Source organism: Alosa pseudoharengus, unplaced genomic scaffold (genome assembly GCF_046254945.1).
Source record: "Alosa pseudoharengus isolate Yale_2024_CS ecotype anadromous, Long Island Sound unplaced genomic scaffold, YU_APseudo_1.1 YU_APseudo_1.1_scf_18, whole genome shotgun sequence".
Lineage (NCBI taxonomy): Eukaryota > Metazoa > Chordata > Actinopteri > Clupeiformes > Clupeidae > Alosa > Alosa pseudoharengus.
Genome location: NW_027468650.1, coordinates 20744777 through 20763246, shown reverse-complemented (window position 1 = coordinate 20763246; position 18470 = coordinate 20744777). Strand labels below are relative to the sequence as shown.

The window sequence follows — 18470 nt, the reverse complement described above, 5'->3', positions numbered from 1 at the left end:
ACTAGACGGTGAACCGTGACTGGAAACTCCGGCATTGAGTTTTACTGAGCCTGTTGACCCAGCGCTGGGCTTGCTGAGGTTGCTGAGTTCAAGCCAAGGTGGCACAGATGAGTGTCAGGCCAGCTCCACCATATGATTAAGAGCAAAGCAGACTTTTAATAGACGCTGGAGAATTGAACCTCCCAGCCTCTAATATTTATGAAAATTTGAGGTTAAGTGACCCTTTTTTTGTTTCTGGGAATGTTCGTAAATTGTCAGTCTTGAAGAAGTTTGTTTGCATGACTCGTTGACACTGAGGTGTTCCATAAGAGCTGTTTATTAGTTGATTGAACTCCACGTCTGGCGATGCAAGCAAGTGTTAATGATATCAGTTTAATTACATTGTTTTCAATTGGAATGTCCTAACAGTGCCCGATGCGAAGCATTGCTGTGCAGCAACGTTTTGAGCAGAACTTTTGTCAGAAGCTAGATCACACTTGCTAACTTGGAAATGAAGTCCTATGTCCAGAATCCTGAACCACCACTTTAAACCTCTGCCATTTGATACTCAAGACAATACCATGACCATTGCTGAAAATATACAATGCTCAGTTATATAGACTAGACTGAACTCAGAATACATTGAGGCTTTTTAAGGAGGTTACTTCCATCCTGGTAGCTTTCAACTTTAGGACCCTAAAGGGGTGGGCAAACTGTTTGGCTCAAGGGCCACATTGGGTTTTGAAAATTGGCCGGCGGGCCGGACCACCAATTAATGAGGCAAAATTACATTTACAAAATGACATCAGTTACATGCAATACATACTGTACCATTCACTGCTATTGAAATACATGCTAAGAAACTACTGTGTAATTATCCTATTATTATTATGACCGCCGCGCAGCGAAGCGGCGGTCATATAGGTTTAGTGAGAACTTTTTTTTTTTTCCCGCATGCCCAAATTTCCGTCAATGAGTCCCGGGACACTGAAAGACCGGTGTACACGAAACTTGGTGGGCATGTAACCCCACATGGATAGCATGGAACCATCGTTTTTCGTTTTGATCTGTAGCCCCCCCGCTGGACTGGACCCCCCGAAAGGAGAACTGTAGGGCCTAGGATGACCATTTTTTTCCGTATGTTTGCCTCCAGGGGTCATGTTAACCCATTTCATGTGCACACATGTGCACAAACAGATACACACACACACACACACACACACATACATTCACAGTAATCATACGTATGACACATACTCACACAGTAGACATATGTACGCTTGCATGCACAGGCACATACGCAGGCACACACACAAGCACGCACACACACACACACACACACACACACCCACCCACACACACACACACACCCACCCACACACACACACACACCCACCCACACACATAACATAAACATAACACAAACAATCAAGAATTTCTCAGAATTATGAACAGGCAAGATGGAGGTGGGGTTGTATAAAATTTATTTTACATGTGAAATCTATGAACTAATCATGTTTTGGTACTTGTTGTGTAGCAGATACCAGTGTGGATAATGCAATTTAGTGAGACAGTTAGAATCATATAGGCCTTTCAGCGTGATTTCTTTTTGTGGAAAAAATGTGCTGGACTGGGCGGCGGTCATATTTTGTACCGCTCTGCGGTACATCTAGTTATTATTATTATTATTACTGAACAGGCATGAACAATGGGTGGCACCCCAACATTGGCCTAGGTAACACAGCCTATCACAGAACAGTAGGCTACACACATTAACCTGCACATAATGTTGTTAAACTCAGACATGCAACAAAAATACATACTTCCTAAAAACTAAAGAAACAACTCGCCATTAGTTGTTCATTCAATTTATTCAATTTCAATGGGAACAGTGCTGTTGGTCCCCCTTTTTTGCGAGAGCATCAACGTTTGGGGTAATTTTGCTTTTGGCGACACAGTATAGCCCCCAAATGTTCATCAGTGAGCTGCGCTCTTTGCCTTGATTTGTTGAGGTTCGTCACACTGAAAGTTTGCTCACACACATAGGTCGAGCCGAATAACACCAGTATCCTCTGGGCCACCTGCCGGATGTTTGGAAACTTGTTCTCGTTTAGCAATGGATAAAACTCCTTGAGTTTTACTTCTCCTTTAGGACAGAGTCGCACTGCAGGTCAATCAGCTCCAATTGCAGCTGCTGTTTACTAGTCCAGTGACTGTACCATTGAGAACTTTAAGTAAACCTGACAGCAGTGAATTGCGAGTGAGTGGCTAGCGACAGTGTATGAATTGTTTTCATTTAGGAGTAAACACTTAAACTGCTAAGCTGGAAAAAAGCTAGTGACCAAATCAGCGTTTGTGAGGGAAACTTGTTGTTTAGTTTCAACTGCGGGTGACTGAATAAAGCTGCAACTCAGACTGTATCTTATGTCTGTCTACAAAGGGGTTAGCCCCGATGGTTTTAATAACTTATAATGATGACCTGTCTGGAACTGAAGCAGAGATGGTTAGCATATTGAATGGGATGCACAGATTCAACGCAGATCCACAGATCTTGTTAGAATGGTGAAATACATTCATACCGCTGACATTATTGAGGAAGAAGTATAGCCAACCAAGCTCAAGTAGCTCAGTGTAGCCAGATGGGCCTTACGTATGCCTAGTCTGGAAATTAGGGCTTTAAAAAATAAAAAATTGGCGCAAATTATCGGCCGGAATTCTGTTAACGGACTGATAATAATATTTACATTTTTTCATTTATCAGCCAATAATATATCGGCCGTCAATATATCGTGCATCCCTAGTTCGAGTACATGTCATGCACCAATTGATCCTTTCCTTGTAGCTTTACGTTCAGCTCCAAAAAAGACACGATCCCGTCTCTGAGCTCCCACACTCGCCAGCACACTTTCCCCAAACTTAGCCAACGGACATTGGTCTTGGTGGTCAGCATCGGTTTCTTCTATGAATTTAATGAATTGGCGATGAATAAGCCCCCTCGCTCGTATGCTGTTCACAAGTTTCACCACTACCTTCACTATGTGATCAAAGCGCAAAACAGTCTTGCAAAGGGATTCCTAGTGGATGATACAGTGTAGGAAAATTACCTCCAACTCAGGCCTTTCTTATTCTCACATTGTCCTGAATTCTTTTTAGCAGTCCAACGTTTCTTCCCGTTAAATTCAGTGATCCCAGAAACCCGGTCATATAAGGCCACTCCTTGGGTTGTGCCCTTGACAGATATTGCCTTACAACCTATGGCCTTATTGAACAAATGCCTAACTTCAAGTACTGCTCAGTACAAAGATTACACAAAAATTAAAAGGAAAATCTGCCCAAAAGGTGCACTTCCAAATCAGTCCGTCTTTCGGTGCAGCAACAGCTGAACTTCTCAACGCGAGCAATGGGAGAAACGCGACGCAACGGACCCACAATTCAGTTCGCTTCAGTTTACTTCAAATTATGAGCCAAGAACACCAGTCTGTCCACTGTCAGGTTTAACTGCAGCCCTGTGACATGTTACAACATTTCCTCCAGTGCTGAATGCCCTTTCTGAAGGGCTGCTCGAGGCAGGGATGCATAGATATTTTTTAGCAAGTTTCCCCAGTCTGGGGAAATTTACCTCTTGTGATTTTCACCAATCAAGTGGATTAACGTCACTGTCCAACTCCGGTATCATTAAGTAGCTCTTGGGCTCCTTTTCAATGGCCGTAGCCAGTGAGTCCTCTCCTCCGACTTTGTGTTTTTTGAAGTAACTCCCAAAAGGCTTTTTGGTCTGTTTTGCTGCCTCCCTGGTGTCATCACCACCACCACTTGCTCCATCTTCTGCAGCTGTAGCCATAGCTGCAGCAGTTGAGGGACCTGGGACCTGTCATAGCCATGAGTTCAGTGATTGTATTGTAATTGATGACGCAGTGACTTTAATCTGGTCATCATCATTGTAACGGTTTTTGAAGCGGGGGGTCAAGTGTGGATGCCAAACTTTACAGGTCATCCACAGTCGTCTTTGTACTTGGTGTTGAGGTACTCCAGGATGGTTGTTTTTATTTGTTTGGTTAGGTCTGTGTCATCAGATTTCACTGCCATTCACTGGTAATATCAGTACAGCATACTGTACACAATGTATGGTGTCTTGCAGAGGCATGGCCATCCAGCATCCATCAGTTATCTTCACCTCTCATTATGATTATGGATTTAGTGGAAATAATCACTTTTTGACGCAGATTGTTTGTTGGTAGGCCTATGTAACGTTAAACAGGATTATGGAAAAACGAATGGCTCTATAATCAGAAAATATAGTTTCACTTTGAGTAACATTGCGAGTTATTGGCATTTTTAAAAATCTGCATTATCTGAGTACCCATTGGTTCATGTTATAAACAGGCGACTATGATAAATTAAGTTTAACCACGTGCATTAGCCTACATGGACAACATTAACTTACTTTGCTAGCTGATGAACAACCAAACTAGCTTGCAAATACGTACATAGTGTTAAATTAATATGTTTACAAAAATGTATTGTATTATGTCTGTTTATCCAAAGGTTTTTAAAACATTTTCAAAATAAGGTGTACTCCAAAAACGTGACCATTGACAGTTCTGTTTTATTTTACCTGCCTACCCTACAACAACAACTTCTGCGATTGGTATTCATTTTTACTTTGAGGTCTTAAAAAAGGTCTTCGTCATTAAATTTGTACTTCAAAAATGACTCCCTGTAACAATCGCAATACTATTGTGACCAAATAAGATCTCAAAAATGTGTTTTTCTCTGCAAAGATAATTGTGAACTGCAGAATTTGCGAAACTGTCCTTGCCTGGCATGGGAGCACATCAGTTATTTGAAAGTATCTAAAGAAGTGGCAACTTGGCCATATCCAATCTATCTTTTAGATTGCTTTCTTCAGAGGTTGCAGACTAGTACTAGTACTTTCCAGCAAACAGCTGCTCTCACTTAAGCTTAACCGTTGATAAAGCAAAGAGACTTTTCTTGTGTGATTGTGGGATAATAATGTGAGTAGTGCTTTTCATAGGGTCTGTAATTCTGTCAGATTTGTTAATCTCTCTCAATTGCTGTGTTGAATTAAATATCACCATTGTGGTGATGAAATCATGACTCATAATTCAACCTTTGAAGTATGTGGTATTTTGTGTGTCTCTTAGTGTCATTTAACCAGAGAGGATTTATAGCTCATGTTCTGATCATGTAATTACTGCTGTACTGTGATCAGACCTCCGATCAAAGGTTCTAAGCATGTTTTGGTTCTTTAAGCACTTCCCGTGGTTCTCCTTGAGATTCTCCTGCAGGTTTCTTGCCAAAGGCTCTCTCCCTGTCCTTGTGGCACAAGCTGATGTTTAGTTCCAATCTGCTGCCCAAATGAAGCTTTAGTGAGATGTGAGTTCAGTTAATTAATGCAATCCTTTTTTTTTGCTTTTTTTCTCTCTCTTTCTTTCTGTCTATCTCCATCTATCTATCGTTCTGTTTTTCACACTCTAGTTCTGACAGCAGCCGTGACTCAGGCGTCGCTGCAGTCTATGCTCCACAAGATCCTCACGGCCGGCCCGTCTGCCTTCAACATCACCTCCCTGCTCTCCCAGGCTGCCCAGCTGTCTAACCAAGGTAGAGACTCTCACACAACACCCACGGGTACAGCCAACCTTCCTGCCTCTTCAAGCAGGCTTCACATTGCATGCGCAAACGGCAGCGCTGCGCTATGAAACCCATTATTGTCAATGGCTTGCACAGTGCCGAGCAAAGCATAGCGCAAGCGGCGTTTTGCCGCTTTGCCCGTTCTGCGCATACCGCAGTCGAAATTCAATCATGTTGAACTTTGATTGAGGCACGCTGTAAATCATGGGTGTTTTGCGCTGAGCCCTGTGGCAACCACAACAAACAAAAAAATGTAAATGACCTCAACCAAGAGCAACCTAGTGGCGAGCGAAGCGCATTCCGCATTTATCTGGTATTTTTGAGTTTAGCCTACACACGCTGTTGACTAACCAGCTGAGGAGGACACTAGGGCTACACACGTACACTTCCAAATGAAGACACTTGCTTCCCTCAGTACCTATATTGTATGTAACTCCATTATACAGGTGCAATCTCAGAGCAGTTATCTTGAGTGGAGTCCTGAGTGCGTGTGCTTCTCTTGTCCTTTCTCTGAGCAGCCCAGCAGTCCAGCCAGTCGCCCATGTCTCTGACTTCAGACGCCTCATCACCCCGCTCCTACGTGTCCCCCCGAATCAGCACCCCCCAGACCAACACCGCATCCCACAAGCCACTGCTCAGCACGCCACCCGTCACCACACAGACCAAGGTACCAAAGGCTCTCTGCTTGATGATACTCCCGATGAGTGTCTTAAACATTTTCAGTAAATATTGTGTAATGGATTTCTTAGGAAGTGGCTGCTACCTGATTTTTTGATATTGGCTCAGTAGTTTGGTCTGTACCTGTCTGACCCTCTCCTTTTTACTACTGTCTTTTGTGCCCCCCCCCTTCCTCTCTCTCTCTCAGGTGAGCACACCTGTTGTAAAGGCCGGCTCTCACCCTCAACCCTCTCCCCAGCAGCCCCTCCCCTCAGACAAGCACCACGACACGGCCAGCTCTCCCCGCAACCTGCAGAGGTGAGCACACACACGCATATATATATATATATATATATATATATATATATATATATATATATATATATATATATATATATACATACACACACACACACACACATACAACAGATATGTAAGTGCTTCATGAAGTGGGTTGTACATTTGTGACTGACTGTCTGTGGGAGTTGGATTTGGGGTGTCCGTGTGCGCTAGCTGCCTTGACGGGTTACTGATGCCCTCTGGCTAAGCATCACAGAGCGCTATGAATGAGCTCTCACACCATTTGCTGTGTGTGCGCACATGTGCTGGTTCTCGCTGAGCCGACATATGACCCATATTTGTGCTTCCGCCTCCTGCAGATAGATGAACACGCGTATGTTTGAGACTATGGTGTGCGTTTATGATTGTTTGTGTGTACGCAGTGATTTTAGTTTACTTTTCCGGTGGTGGAAGCTCCTTAGAGGGAGCTTGGGAGCTCCTTAGAGGGACCTTGCACTAGCAGGCTGTATGTGCACATGCGTGCTGGAATGTGGGTCGTGTGTGTGTTAGTGTGTAAAATGTGCCCCACTTCGTCCTGCTCCACCCACACAGCTCTGGGATCAGGCTCCGCAGTCTGTCTGCTGTGGTCCGTGGTGTGGTGCAGATGGCTTGTCTGCTCTGGAGTCAGAAGCTCAGTGTGATGTGTTGTGAATGGGCTATTTAAATAGGAGCTGACAGCAGACCCTGGAGAGTCTCTGATCTCTACCTCATTACGACTGCTCTCATCAAGCAGGTAGATGGTGCCATCTAGTGGTGTATCAGGAAATTGCATAACTGTGATGTGGAGAAATTAGGGTTATGATGGGGATGTGCCTTTCTCCCATATAAATTTGATATGTATCTAGATGTATAAGCTATGATACGATTCAGAAATGATACAATTTAATACAGAACGATTCTGTGTGATTCGATATGATGCGATGCGATGTAATGGGGCCCCAAAATGCTATACAGTTCTTAACATTTGTTTAATTTTACATTTTATTTTTGAAATTGCATACAATTCTATGAATAATTATATAAATGGGTAGGCTATAAAAGACTGGGGAGTTATTTTTGTTACTTGTAGAGAAATTAGTTACATGTCATTGAGTTTATAATTTCTCCAAAAGACACAAAGACTTGATTGATTGGATTGAAAGACAGACAAACAAACATTTTGATATTAAGAACTTAAGACATGTCTCTAAACAGAATCACTAGGCCAATTAATAGAGATCTATACATTCATGTCACCCTTCTGCTTAGCTGCTGAGCCAAGGCAGGTGGGCAGGTTTTGAGGCAGGAACGATTATTTGCCATCACTCTGGCCTTGTACTCACTTTTTTGACAGATTGAGGTCTGGACTCTTGCTGGGCCACTCTAAAATACACTGCTCAAAATAAATAAGGGAACACTTTTTCATAGGAGTATAGCATCAAGTCTATCAAACTTGTAAGCTATCGGTCTGGCCAGTTATGTAACAGAGGTGGTTGTGAATCAGTTTCACCTGCTTTGGTGTCATCAAAGTTAACAGGTGCACTAAAGGGGTATCCTTGGGTGATTTTTCACAAGTTTTGCATTTGGGTAGGGTCAGTGTCACTACTGGTAGCATAAGCCAGTACCTGGAGCCTACAAAGGTTGCATAGGTAGTCCAACTCCTCCCAGAATGGCACACCAATACATTCCATTGCCAGGACTTCTGTGTCTCCCAGCGCAGTCTCAAAAGGATATTCTTGGAGACAGGCAGTTGCTCTAAGAGAGCTGGGCAGTGTGGTAGAAGATCCTTTACCCAGCAGCAGGACCAGTATCTGCTCCTTTGTGCAAGGAGGAACAGTAGGAGCCCTGCCAGAGCCCTACAAAATGACCTCCAGCAGGCCGCTGGTGTGAATGTGTCTGACCACACTGTCAGAAACAGACTACATGAGGGTGGCCTGAGGGCCCGATGGCCTCTAGAGGGATCTGTGCTCACTGCCCACCACTGTGGAGCTCAATTGCCATTTACCATAGAATACAAAATTGGCAGGTCCGCCATTGGCGCCCTGTGCTTTTCACAGATGAGGGCAGGTTCACCCTGAGCACATGTGACAGACGTGAAAGGGTCTGGACATGTTGTGGAGAACATTATGCTACCTGCAACATCATTCAGCATGACCGATTTGGTGGTGGGTCAGTGAAGGTCTCGGGAGGCATACCCTTGGAGGGACGCACAGACCTCTATGGGCAAGACAACGGCACCCTCACTGCTCTTAGGTATCGGGATGAATCTTCAGACCCATTGTCTGACCCTGTACTGGTGCAGAGGCCGCTGGGTTCCCCCTGGTGCACAACAATGGCCGGCCACATGTGGCGAGAGTGTGCAGGCCGTTCCTGGAGGATGAAGGAATTGATACCATTGACTGTCCCCCACACTCCCCTGACTTAAATCCAGTAGAACACCTCTTGGACATTGTGTTTTGGTAAATCCAATACCGGCAGGTTGCACCACAGACTGTCAAGGACCTCATGATGGCCGTGTCCACATCTGGGAGCAGACCCCCACTACACCATCCGCCATCTCATTGTCAAGCATGTGGGGTCCATACGAACTACTGAGTACCATTTTGAGTTGCTGCAAAATGGACTAGCTTGTCGCATCATTTTTTTCACTTTTTTCATTGATTTTCGTGGGGGTCTTTGAATTCAGCCCTCTGTAGGTTGATCATTTTCATTACCAAAAAATAATGTGGCATCCTTTACCCAGTACACATTACCCAGTGCATATCAGTATAGATATCCAGCATGAGTTTTTTCCCATTGAGATGTGTTTTCAAAGTGTTCCTTTAATTTTTTTTTTGCAGTTGACATTGTTCTCTGTTAACCATTTTTTGACTTGTTTGGCTGTATGTTTTGGATCATTGTATGGTTTAATGGTCCAATGATTCCTATTAGGGCAGTTCTCTTGGCACACTGCCTGATCTTTTCCTCCAGAATCTTAGGGCCCGTCCCAATACCTCCCCTACCCCTAGATTTTTGCCCTAACCCTCGTTTTTGCGCGTGCACGTGTAGGGCTAGGGTGTCCCATTACTATAGGGAGCAAGGAGAAGTGCTATTTTGCCCTTAAAATCAACCCTCAAAACATAGCCAGGACCGATGCAGGCTTAAAACGAAGTGGGAGATGAAATTACCCTGGATACCGTGCGAGCTCAGCGAGCCGGCCAAATTTTTCATATATTTTCGCAAATAAGCATATTAAAATTTCGGAATATGTTGGAATATGTTAGCTGGATGCACATCTGATGGACTGTTGAGTTTTGAACACTAATGTTAGAAAATATCTCACGAAGCTCTCTGACGATGTTCATGATATCTGCTGATTGCTTTGAGAGAGTCTGCCCATCAAATAACGTTATATATCTGATCTGGGTAGTTTCGTCAATATTTAAGGTGGGTGTTCTGGCGTTCACATGAACACGAATATCTTTGTTGATTAACTAGACGTAGATAAACCAGCACAGCCCACACAACAACGACCGCTGGAATGGGCATGTTCCTGAATGAAAATAGTAGCAGGCTACTACCGGTAGACACGTCGGCGCTGCGCGTGACGTAGGTGAGCACGTTCGCTACGCTAATTTGCATTTAGTGGTGTCCCAATTTATAGGGAAAGATCTTCACCTCCACTTCCCTTGTCGAGGGGGCTTTAATGTTGAGGGCAATCAAAACCAAGTGGAAGTTTTAAGGGGGGAGAAATGGGACGGGCCCTTAGTGTAGCCTCTTGCTTTAGTGTTACTGTTTACTTTGAGAAGGTCACCAGGTCCCCCTGGTTGAAAAACATCCCAAAAGAATACGATTTGTTCTTAACGGTATGTTGTGAGAAGCAAGTTTTTCACATCAACAATGACAGGTAGGCAATATTACCATCCCTCCCCAGTTAACTTCCATACGTGCACCGGAGCAAAGGGGAATGCAGGAGGCTGAATGAAGTTACCACACAGACAAGGGGTGTTTGTTGCAGCCTAAGAAGCTAGTTTAGACGCTAGTGCTTACAACTGAATATATGACTTCATTCAGGATACTGCAAGGATACAAGGAAGTTTATTGTAACATGCATATAGTTACTGGAAGTAAGAAATGCAGTGAAATTATGTCTGGTGTCAGCCTATTTGTGCATTTATGGGGGGGGGGGGGTAAAAAGTGCAGTAGAAGAGGGGTTTAGTAGATTAAGTGGCAAGGGCTGCATAAGAAAGGTGGGGGAGAATTGGGATGGGGGGGGGGGGGGGCACCAACAAGGAGCACCCAACAGCAACCCAAGAGCAACAGGGGCAAGGAAAAACTCTTTTACCAAGGAAGAAACCTTGGGCAGATCCACGGCTCAAATGGCTAACCCAACTGCCAGGGGTCTTGTTGTGTGTGTTGGGGGGATGACGGGAGATGGGATAGTGTGCTGTGTATGTGGGGAGAGGGCAGTGTGCAATATGTGTGTTGGAGAAGCTTCCTGATGAAATAATGTGCTGTGTATGTAGGGGAGAGGGGGGGGGGGCAGTGTACTGCAAGTATGGTGAAGGGACTTAATATTGCAAGCAGAGTACTGTATATATGATGTATGTGAGTGATGACAGTGAAGATGTGTGTGTGGGCAGGAGGGGAGTGGAGCAGTGACTGTGTGTGGGTGTAGTGTGTGTGTGGGTAGGTGGGGGCAGTGTGCTGTAAGTATGTAGAGGATGTGTGTTGGAGAAGATCCTGAAGACAATGTGCTGTGTATGTAGGGAGGGGGGGCAGTGTGCAGAAAGTATGTAGAGGAGGCTTACTGTAGCAAGCAGTGTGCTGTATGTATGTGAGGTGATGACAGTGATGATGTAAGTGTGTGTGTTTTTTGTTTGTGTGTTGGGGGTGGGGGGGGCAGAAAGGCTAGGCAATCAAGGACATGCAGCACACATGTTAACGGTCACACGCAAGTTATGCTGTGTTTCACTAAACTCGGCAACTAGTTTGTTGCCACTGTAGCAGTGACACAACTTACCCTAGTTGGAGAAGGCCACCAGACACTCTGTTGATGTGTTAGCGAATCAGGGTCGGTCTTATGACTTTGAAAGTAACATAATTTGTAAAGTTTTGTAAGGTATTTGTAAGGTCTTACTCTGCAGCATTGCTTTTAGCAGCAACCGATTTGTCATTTTAAAATCGAGCCATCGACCAGTTCATAGTATATTTAAACAGATGTAGGGGTGCACATATCGATGCACTCGCATCTTTAACATTCAAATCGGTGAATCTTTACACACCTAGTTTATGGTAATTTTTATCAGATAAGCCTATGGCGTGTGGTGATATTTTGATTGTAGCTACTATTTGAGGGTAAATTAGGATAAAAGTGTTACATAAAATAAAATTGTTAGTCTTATCTATAATAATAATTATTATTATTATTATTATTATTATTATTATTATTAATATTATTATTATTATTTTTACATATTTGAAATGAGCAGGCGAAGAAACAAATCAATTTAAACACTTTTATTTTAAACTTAACCTTCCTCTGATTGTAATCACCCCAGTTACTGACACTGACACCAAACCAATTCTTGATTGAGAATAAATCTGGACACACTCGGCTCATTTTCTATTTCCAAGATGGCATTACCAGTGATGAAATTAAACTTAAGCTCTTACTGAATCCTTTTGGAAATATAGCATACACATTGTTCTTGTAAACAAAGGTTTTAAATGCATTTGTTTACTTAATTTCAAAGGAAATACATGTCCATGTAGTTTGATACTAACCCCATCAGGGCAGCCATTAGTTGTGCAGAAAGCGGTGTCAACCATCCTCTTCAGTCATCGTATAAAGCCCGCCCCATGTCAACATTTCTGTATTAGAAATTCTCTTTTCTAATATTTTGAGATAGAATTTTGAGAATAATCAAGTTCTTGAGGCTTGAAATATTTCACTTTTTGTGTAATGAATCTAGATTATATGAAAGTTTCATGCACCTGTATGTAGCTTTGTGTGATACTGCATACCTGTGTGGGTGAAGACACGTGAGGAGGATTAACATGGATTTGATGCCTGCAAACAATATGTGAAATATTAATGTACTCCATGAAATAAATATGGTGGATGAAATAAATCAATAATGGGTCAATATGTTTATACTCATGCCACTAGTTTAGGCTACCAAAGGTCTGGCCATTGACCCTCCAATAATTATTTCGGGAAAATCAACTCACCCCTTAAGCTTTGCTGAAGTTTTTGGACATGTATGTAGTAGCGAGGTGTTGTCAACCTTCGGCCTAAAGCCTTGTTTTTATTTTCTGTCATTCTACAGCAGTCAAAGAAGCCCTTCCCCTGGCCCCAACCATGTTGCCGCGAGCAACAGCAGCACCAGTAACAACGGCAGTAGCAGTAGAGTGGGTGTGGCAGCCGGTGCGAGTGGGGGGGCCCAGGTGGAATCCACGGGACGGTCGGCGTGCTTCACCCCCTCCCTGGCGGCACACTTTGACGAGAACCTCATCAAGCACGTACAGGGCTGGCCTGCAGAGCACGTCGAGAAACAGGTACTTTTGGCCGCCTCGCTCTGATTCACTGTTAGTGTGTTTATACTTGGTTTTGGTTTTAAATTGGTTAAGAAGTGCACTTCTTTTACCTTAGAATAACAGCTTCAAACTCATTCTGATTTACTGACAGAGAATGGAGTCTCTAAAATTGCCAATGCATGCTCGCAACACTTGATGTAGTGCACACTACTGTAATGTCAATCGGGTGGTATAATAACCCTTTTAGTTGTTTTTTGACTAACTGGGTACTGCTTAAATGTCATCAAGTACTGATGCCAGGGAGCATAGATATTGATTGTTCCATCGTGTTACTTTAATATGCGCCTTGGCAGATTCGATCATAAATGGACACGTTTACACATGCATCTAAAGTGTACAGCCAGAGATGTATTCAGTGTATTCAGTATTTGTTACTGTCTAAATTACATCCACTAGGTCTCATTGTCATGGACACATTAGCTTTTACTCAGAAGATATGTGGTCAAATGTGTCCCAAATCACTTCGGCAAGTGGTTTGAGTAATCATATCGCAATGCATCTTGGTGGTTGTTCACACATGTATTTAGCAGCGCTATCCACGTGTGATCGCAGAAGACCTATTTCAAAGACAAATGTAAACAGGGTCTATATCCATCTCACTACTACCCTGCTTCAATCAAAGACCTCTCACTGATGATCCTTTCAGACTGAGGGCTAGTCCACACGTACGAAACCGATCTTTTTTTCCTCCGTCTTCCCTGAAACCGCATCAAGAATATTTGCGTCCAAACGGATCCATCTCAACACGACTCAACACGTTACTTCATACCCCAGGCCTATAGGTGGCACTGTTTCTTTACAGAAATTGACCAAAGTTTTTGCTTTACAAACAGACAGAATAGGCTACGACAAAATGGCTAGTGCAAGGAAACCAGAATTGTTTGTCAAGTCAAGTCAAGTTTATTTATATAGCGCATTTCATACACAGAGGTCATTCAATGTGCTTTACATAAACAAAACCAAACAATAATAACAAATAAAGATCATAATAAAAAGAAAACATAAAACAAGGTAAAATCATTTAAAAATAAAGAATAATTAGTAAGCAAAACAAAGGTAAAGTAGTAAAAAAAAGTAATAAAAGACAAAGTAGAATAATTATCAAGGCAGATTCAGAATTTGTAACTCGGCACAGTTAGCAGAAAGCATCTGAGAACAGTTTGGTCTTAAGTCTAGATTTAAAACTGGCTACAGTTGGGGCCTTTTTGAGGTCATCCGAAAGTTGGTTCCACAGCTGAGCCGCATAGCAGCTAAAAGCTGCTTCACCATGTTTAGTTCTAACTGTAGGTTTTACTAGCAGGTTTTTCACCTGGGACTTGAGAGGACGAGAAGGTGTGTACTGCTGAAGCATGTCTGACAAGTATTTAGGTCCTGCTCCATTTACTGATTTATAAACAAGCAATAGTGCTTTAAAGTCAATTCTGTGACTTCCTTGAAGCCAGTGCAAGGACTTAAGAATTGGAGTGATGTGGTCACTTTTAGTTTTTGTTAGAATCCTAGCTGCTGCATTTTGTATCACCTGAAGCTGTTTAATAGTCTTTTTAGGAAGGCCTGTGAACAGTCCATTGCAGTAATCAGCCCTCTGAGTTTGGCAATTATTTTGAGGTGGTAAAAAGCTGATTTAGTTATCGCTTTCATGTAGCTGTTGAAATTTAGATCACTGTCAATTAATACACCAAGATTTGTAACAGTATCCTTTGCCTTCAACCCCTTTGTGCCAAGGAGAGTGGCAACCCTAAGTCTTTCCTCATTTTTACCAAATATAATTACTTCAGTTTTTTCTTTGTTCAGCTGAAGAAAATTTTGAGACATCCAGGTGTTGATTTGTTCTATACACTGACACATAGATTCAAGAGGACCATAGTCGTTTGGTGATAGAGCTAAGTAAATTTGTGTGTCATCTGCATAGCTATGATATGAAATCAAATTATTTTGAATGATTTGTCCAAGTGGGAGCATATAGAGGTTGAATAATAGTGGCCCCAAGATCGACCCCTGGGGAACACCACAGGTCAAGGACGTTGGTGTTGAGGTACAGTTTCCGATGGCAACAAAGAAGCTCCTTTCTTGTAGATATGATTTTAGCCAGCTGTTAACTATGCCTGTAAATCCAACCCAGTGTTCTAGTCTGTGTAGTAAAATATTGTGATCAACAGTGTCAAATGCTGCACTAAGGTCCAGTAGCACTAGGACTGATGTTTTACCTGAATCTGTGTTGAGGCGTATGTCATTGGAAACTTTAATGAGAGCTGTTTCAGTGCTGTGATTTGCCCGAAAACCAGACTGAAAGTAATCAAAATACCCATTTGATGTTAGGAAGGTGGTTAATTGATTAAAGACTACTTTTTCAATAATTTTGCCAATAAAAGGTAGATTGGATATGGGCCTGTAATTGTTTAGCATGGAGGCATCCAGGTTATTCTTCTTGAGAAGTGGCTTTACAACAGCTGTTTTCAGTGACTTAGGAAAAGTGCCAGACAGCAGTGATACATTTACAATTTGAAGGACATCCGCCGCTATGAGGTGAAAAACAGTTTTGAAGAAATTGGTTGGCAGAGTGTCTAAGACACATGTGGAAGAGCTGAGATTCTGTACCGTTTTTTCAAGTGTTTCGTAGTCTATCAAGCTGAACTCTGACATCAAGTTTAGTTTCCCTCTGTTTGTTGCTGGAAGTTCAGGTTGTTGAATTTGTAATTGAGCAGATATGTTGAGTCTGATTTTGTCAATTTTACCTTTAAAAAAAGATGAAAACTCATTGCATTTATTAGTTGAGAGAAGTTCAGGCGCTAATTGTGAGGGGGGATTTGTTAACTTATCAACAGTTGAAAATAGAATACGAGTGTTATTTGAACTTCTATTGATAATGTTAGAAAAGAAAGACTGTCTTGCTTTGCATATTTCAGAGTTATATGTGCGGAGCATCTCTTTATGGATTTCATAGTGGATCTGAAGTTTGTATTTACGCCATTTTCTTTGTCTTCCTACACTCTCTTTTTAGAAGTTTAACTGCTGGACTTTGCCTCCATGGTGCTTTCTGTTTGTCCTTAACTTTCTTGAATTGTAATGGAGCAATGTCATCCATAATGTTTGCCATTTTTGCATTAAAGTGATCAAATAAGTCTTCAGAGTCTGACAGTTGACTTGACTTTAGTGAAAGTGCTTGCTCAAAGAGAGCACTTGTCTGATCATTTATGATTCTCCTTTTTACCATCATAGCTGTGTTTTGAGTGTGTGGGGACATAGACACATCAAAGAACACGCAGAAATGATCAGATAAGGCCAGGTCTTTAACAGCTGTAGAGACATCGAGACCCTTTGTGATAACAAGGTCGAGGGTATGGCCGAGAGAGTGTGTTGGCCCCTGTACATGCTGTGTTAGGGAGAAAGTATCGATTAGTGCAATGAATTCCTTGGCATAATTGTTTTCAGGATTATCCACATGCAAGTTTAGATCCCCTGATATAATAAGACAGTCAAACTCTATGCAAACAACTGATTGCAGGTCACCTAGCTCTTCAAGAAAAACTTTAGCTGAATGTTTTGGAGGCCTGTAAATTGTCAGTAATAAAATCTGAGGAGAAGACTTAATGCATGCACACAGATATTCAAATGAAGTAAAGTCACCGAATGACGACTGATTGCACTGAAAAGACGTCTTGAAAATCCCCCCACCTCTTTTATTTGCTCTGGTAGCACTCAAAAAACTGAAATTTGGGGGAGCTGATTCGATGAGAGTAGCAGCACTGTTTGCTTGATCTAACCATGTCTCAGTTAAAAGTAAAAAATCAAGGTTGTGTGTGCAAATTAGATCATAAATTAAAAATGATTTGTTTGAAAGAGATCTGATATTTAGGAGTGCTAGTTTTGCTGTAAGTGTTGGGGAAATATGATCCATGGGGGAAATCTGAAGTTGATGTGGTACGGGTAGGAGATTGGACTGGTTTACCCTATAAGCTCGATGCATTTGTGTTCTATTTCTTGTCAATACAGGAATAGAGAATGTCATGGGCTTACTGGGTCCCGGCATGTTCTCAAAACTACTGTCAGTACCATTTATATAGCAGGGACCCTGAGAATATCATGCAATACAGTCATCATATAATTGTCCCCTGCTGCTGCCATCTGTATTTTCCACTGCACATTCCATGCTATATGCCGGCTGAGAAAATGAACTAAGAGGTTGCTGCTGCTTAAGAGATCCTTCTAAACGGGGAGGGGGAGGGCGAGGGGGTGGAGGTGCCCTTCGCTTCTTTGGTGCTAATGATCTTGGGCTAGTAAAACTCTGCATGGCTACTGGTAGCAGTCTCTCCATTCTTGCAGGGAACATCATGTGCTTGGGTGGGGATGGTGATGGGTATTCAGGGGATCCTGTGGAGTTTGAGTGGGTGGTGGGATGACGGGGTGGGGATGGTGATGGGAGATTAGGGGGGTTTGTGTGGCCTGGGGAGTTTGATTGGGTGGGGACGTGATTGGGTGTGGGTGGTGATGGGAAATCAAGGAGGTTGGGGTTGAAAATTGATCCAGAGTCTCCATCTGCCTGCTGAGGTTCTGGGAAGTTTGTTGCAGATGCTCCGCTTTCAGCATGTATTCCAGTAGTGTATTCCATGTTGTTGTGTCTTTGTGGTGACAAGGAGACGACGGAGGTGGGGAGGGGTATTGGTATTGTGTGGACTGATGGTGAACTGTCAACTGTAGTCAACTGTAAAACTAATGTAAACTTTATTTTACAGTTTGTGAAGAGTGCAGTCCCGTCCTTTATTTGGCTAACGCGGGTAGGCCTACTAATCACCTTTACTTTCTTTGGTTGTAGGATAGTCCGTGATTCACATTAGTTTTGGCTATCACCGCAATTAGGCTACTAAACGCAAGGCTTACCCAAGTTCTAGGCTACTCTGTCGCCACATTTATAATATTGCTATAAAACCTTCGTTAGTAACAGTCAATACGTTTGCCTGCATCAAATCAAATCGCGCATTTGCATTCAGTGTGCTACCATCGGCTTAACGTGAGTTCTAAGCGTCTTTGTACGCTTAAATCTGATTTCACTCGACTGTGAATGCATGTATATATGTTGTAAGACATGTAAAATAAATGAATGACACTGGCACTACGCACAAATTAATATAGCCTAAACTTACACCGCACTTTCCTAATAACTTAAGTTCTCTCGCGTCACTGACAGTAGCTAGAATGCATTAAAAAACACCGGGAAAAAACAGTGTTCAGTCCACCAAGTCATAAGCTATCGGCGCTGCGCAGCACCAGTTGTGATATTTATCTTACGGAGT

At 42.6% G+C, this 18470-nt stretch overlaps 1 protein-coding gene across 1 annotated transcript in view; it reads left to right on the top strand.

The window, feature by feature from the left end:
• The window catches only part of waca (WW domain containing adaptor with coiled-coil a), a 48490-nt gene that overhangs the window by 24357 nt on the left and 5663 nt on the right, over positions 1-18470 (top strand). The window contains exons 8-12 of the mRNA XM_076290495.1: positions 5476-5598; positions 6147-6295; positions 6494-6603; positions 7881-7889; positions 12918-13143. Of these exons, the coding sequence (XP_076146610.1) occupies positions 5476-5598; positions 6147-6295; positions 6494-6603; positions 7881-7889; positions 12918-13143 (617 nt within the window). The remainder of the gene's footprint in view (positions 1-5475; positions 5599-6146; positions 6296-6493; positions 6604-7880; positions 7890-12917; positions 13144-18470) is intronic.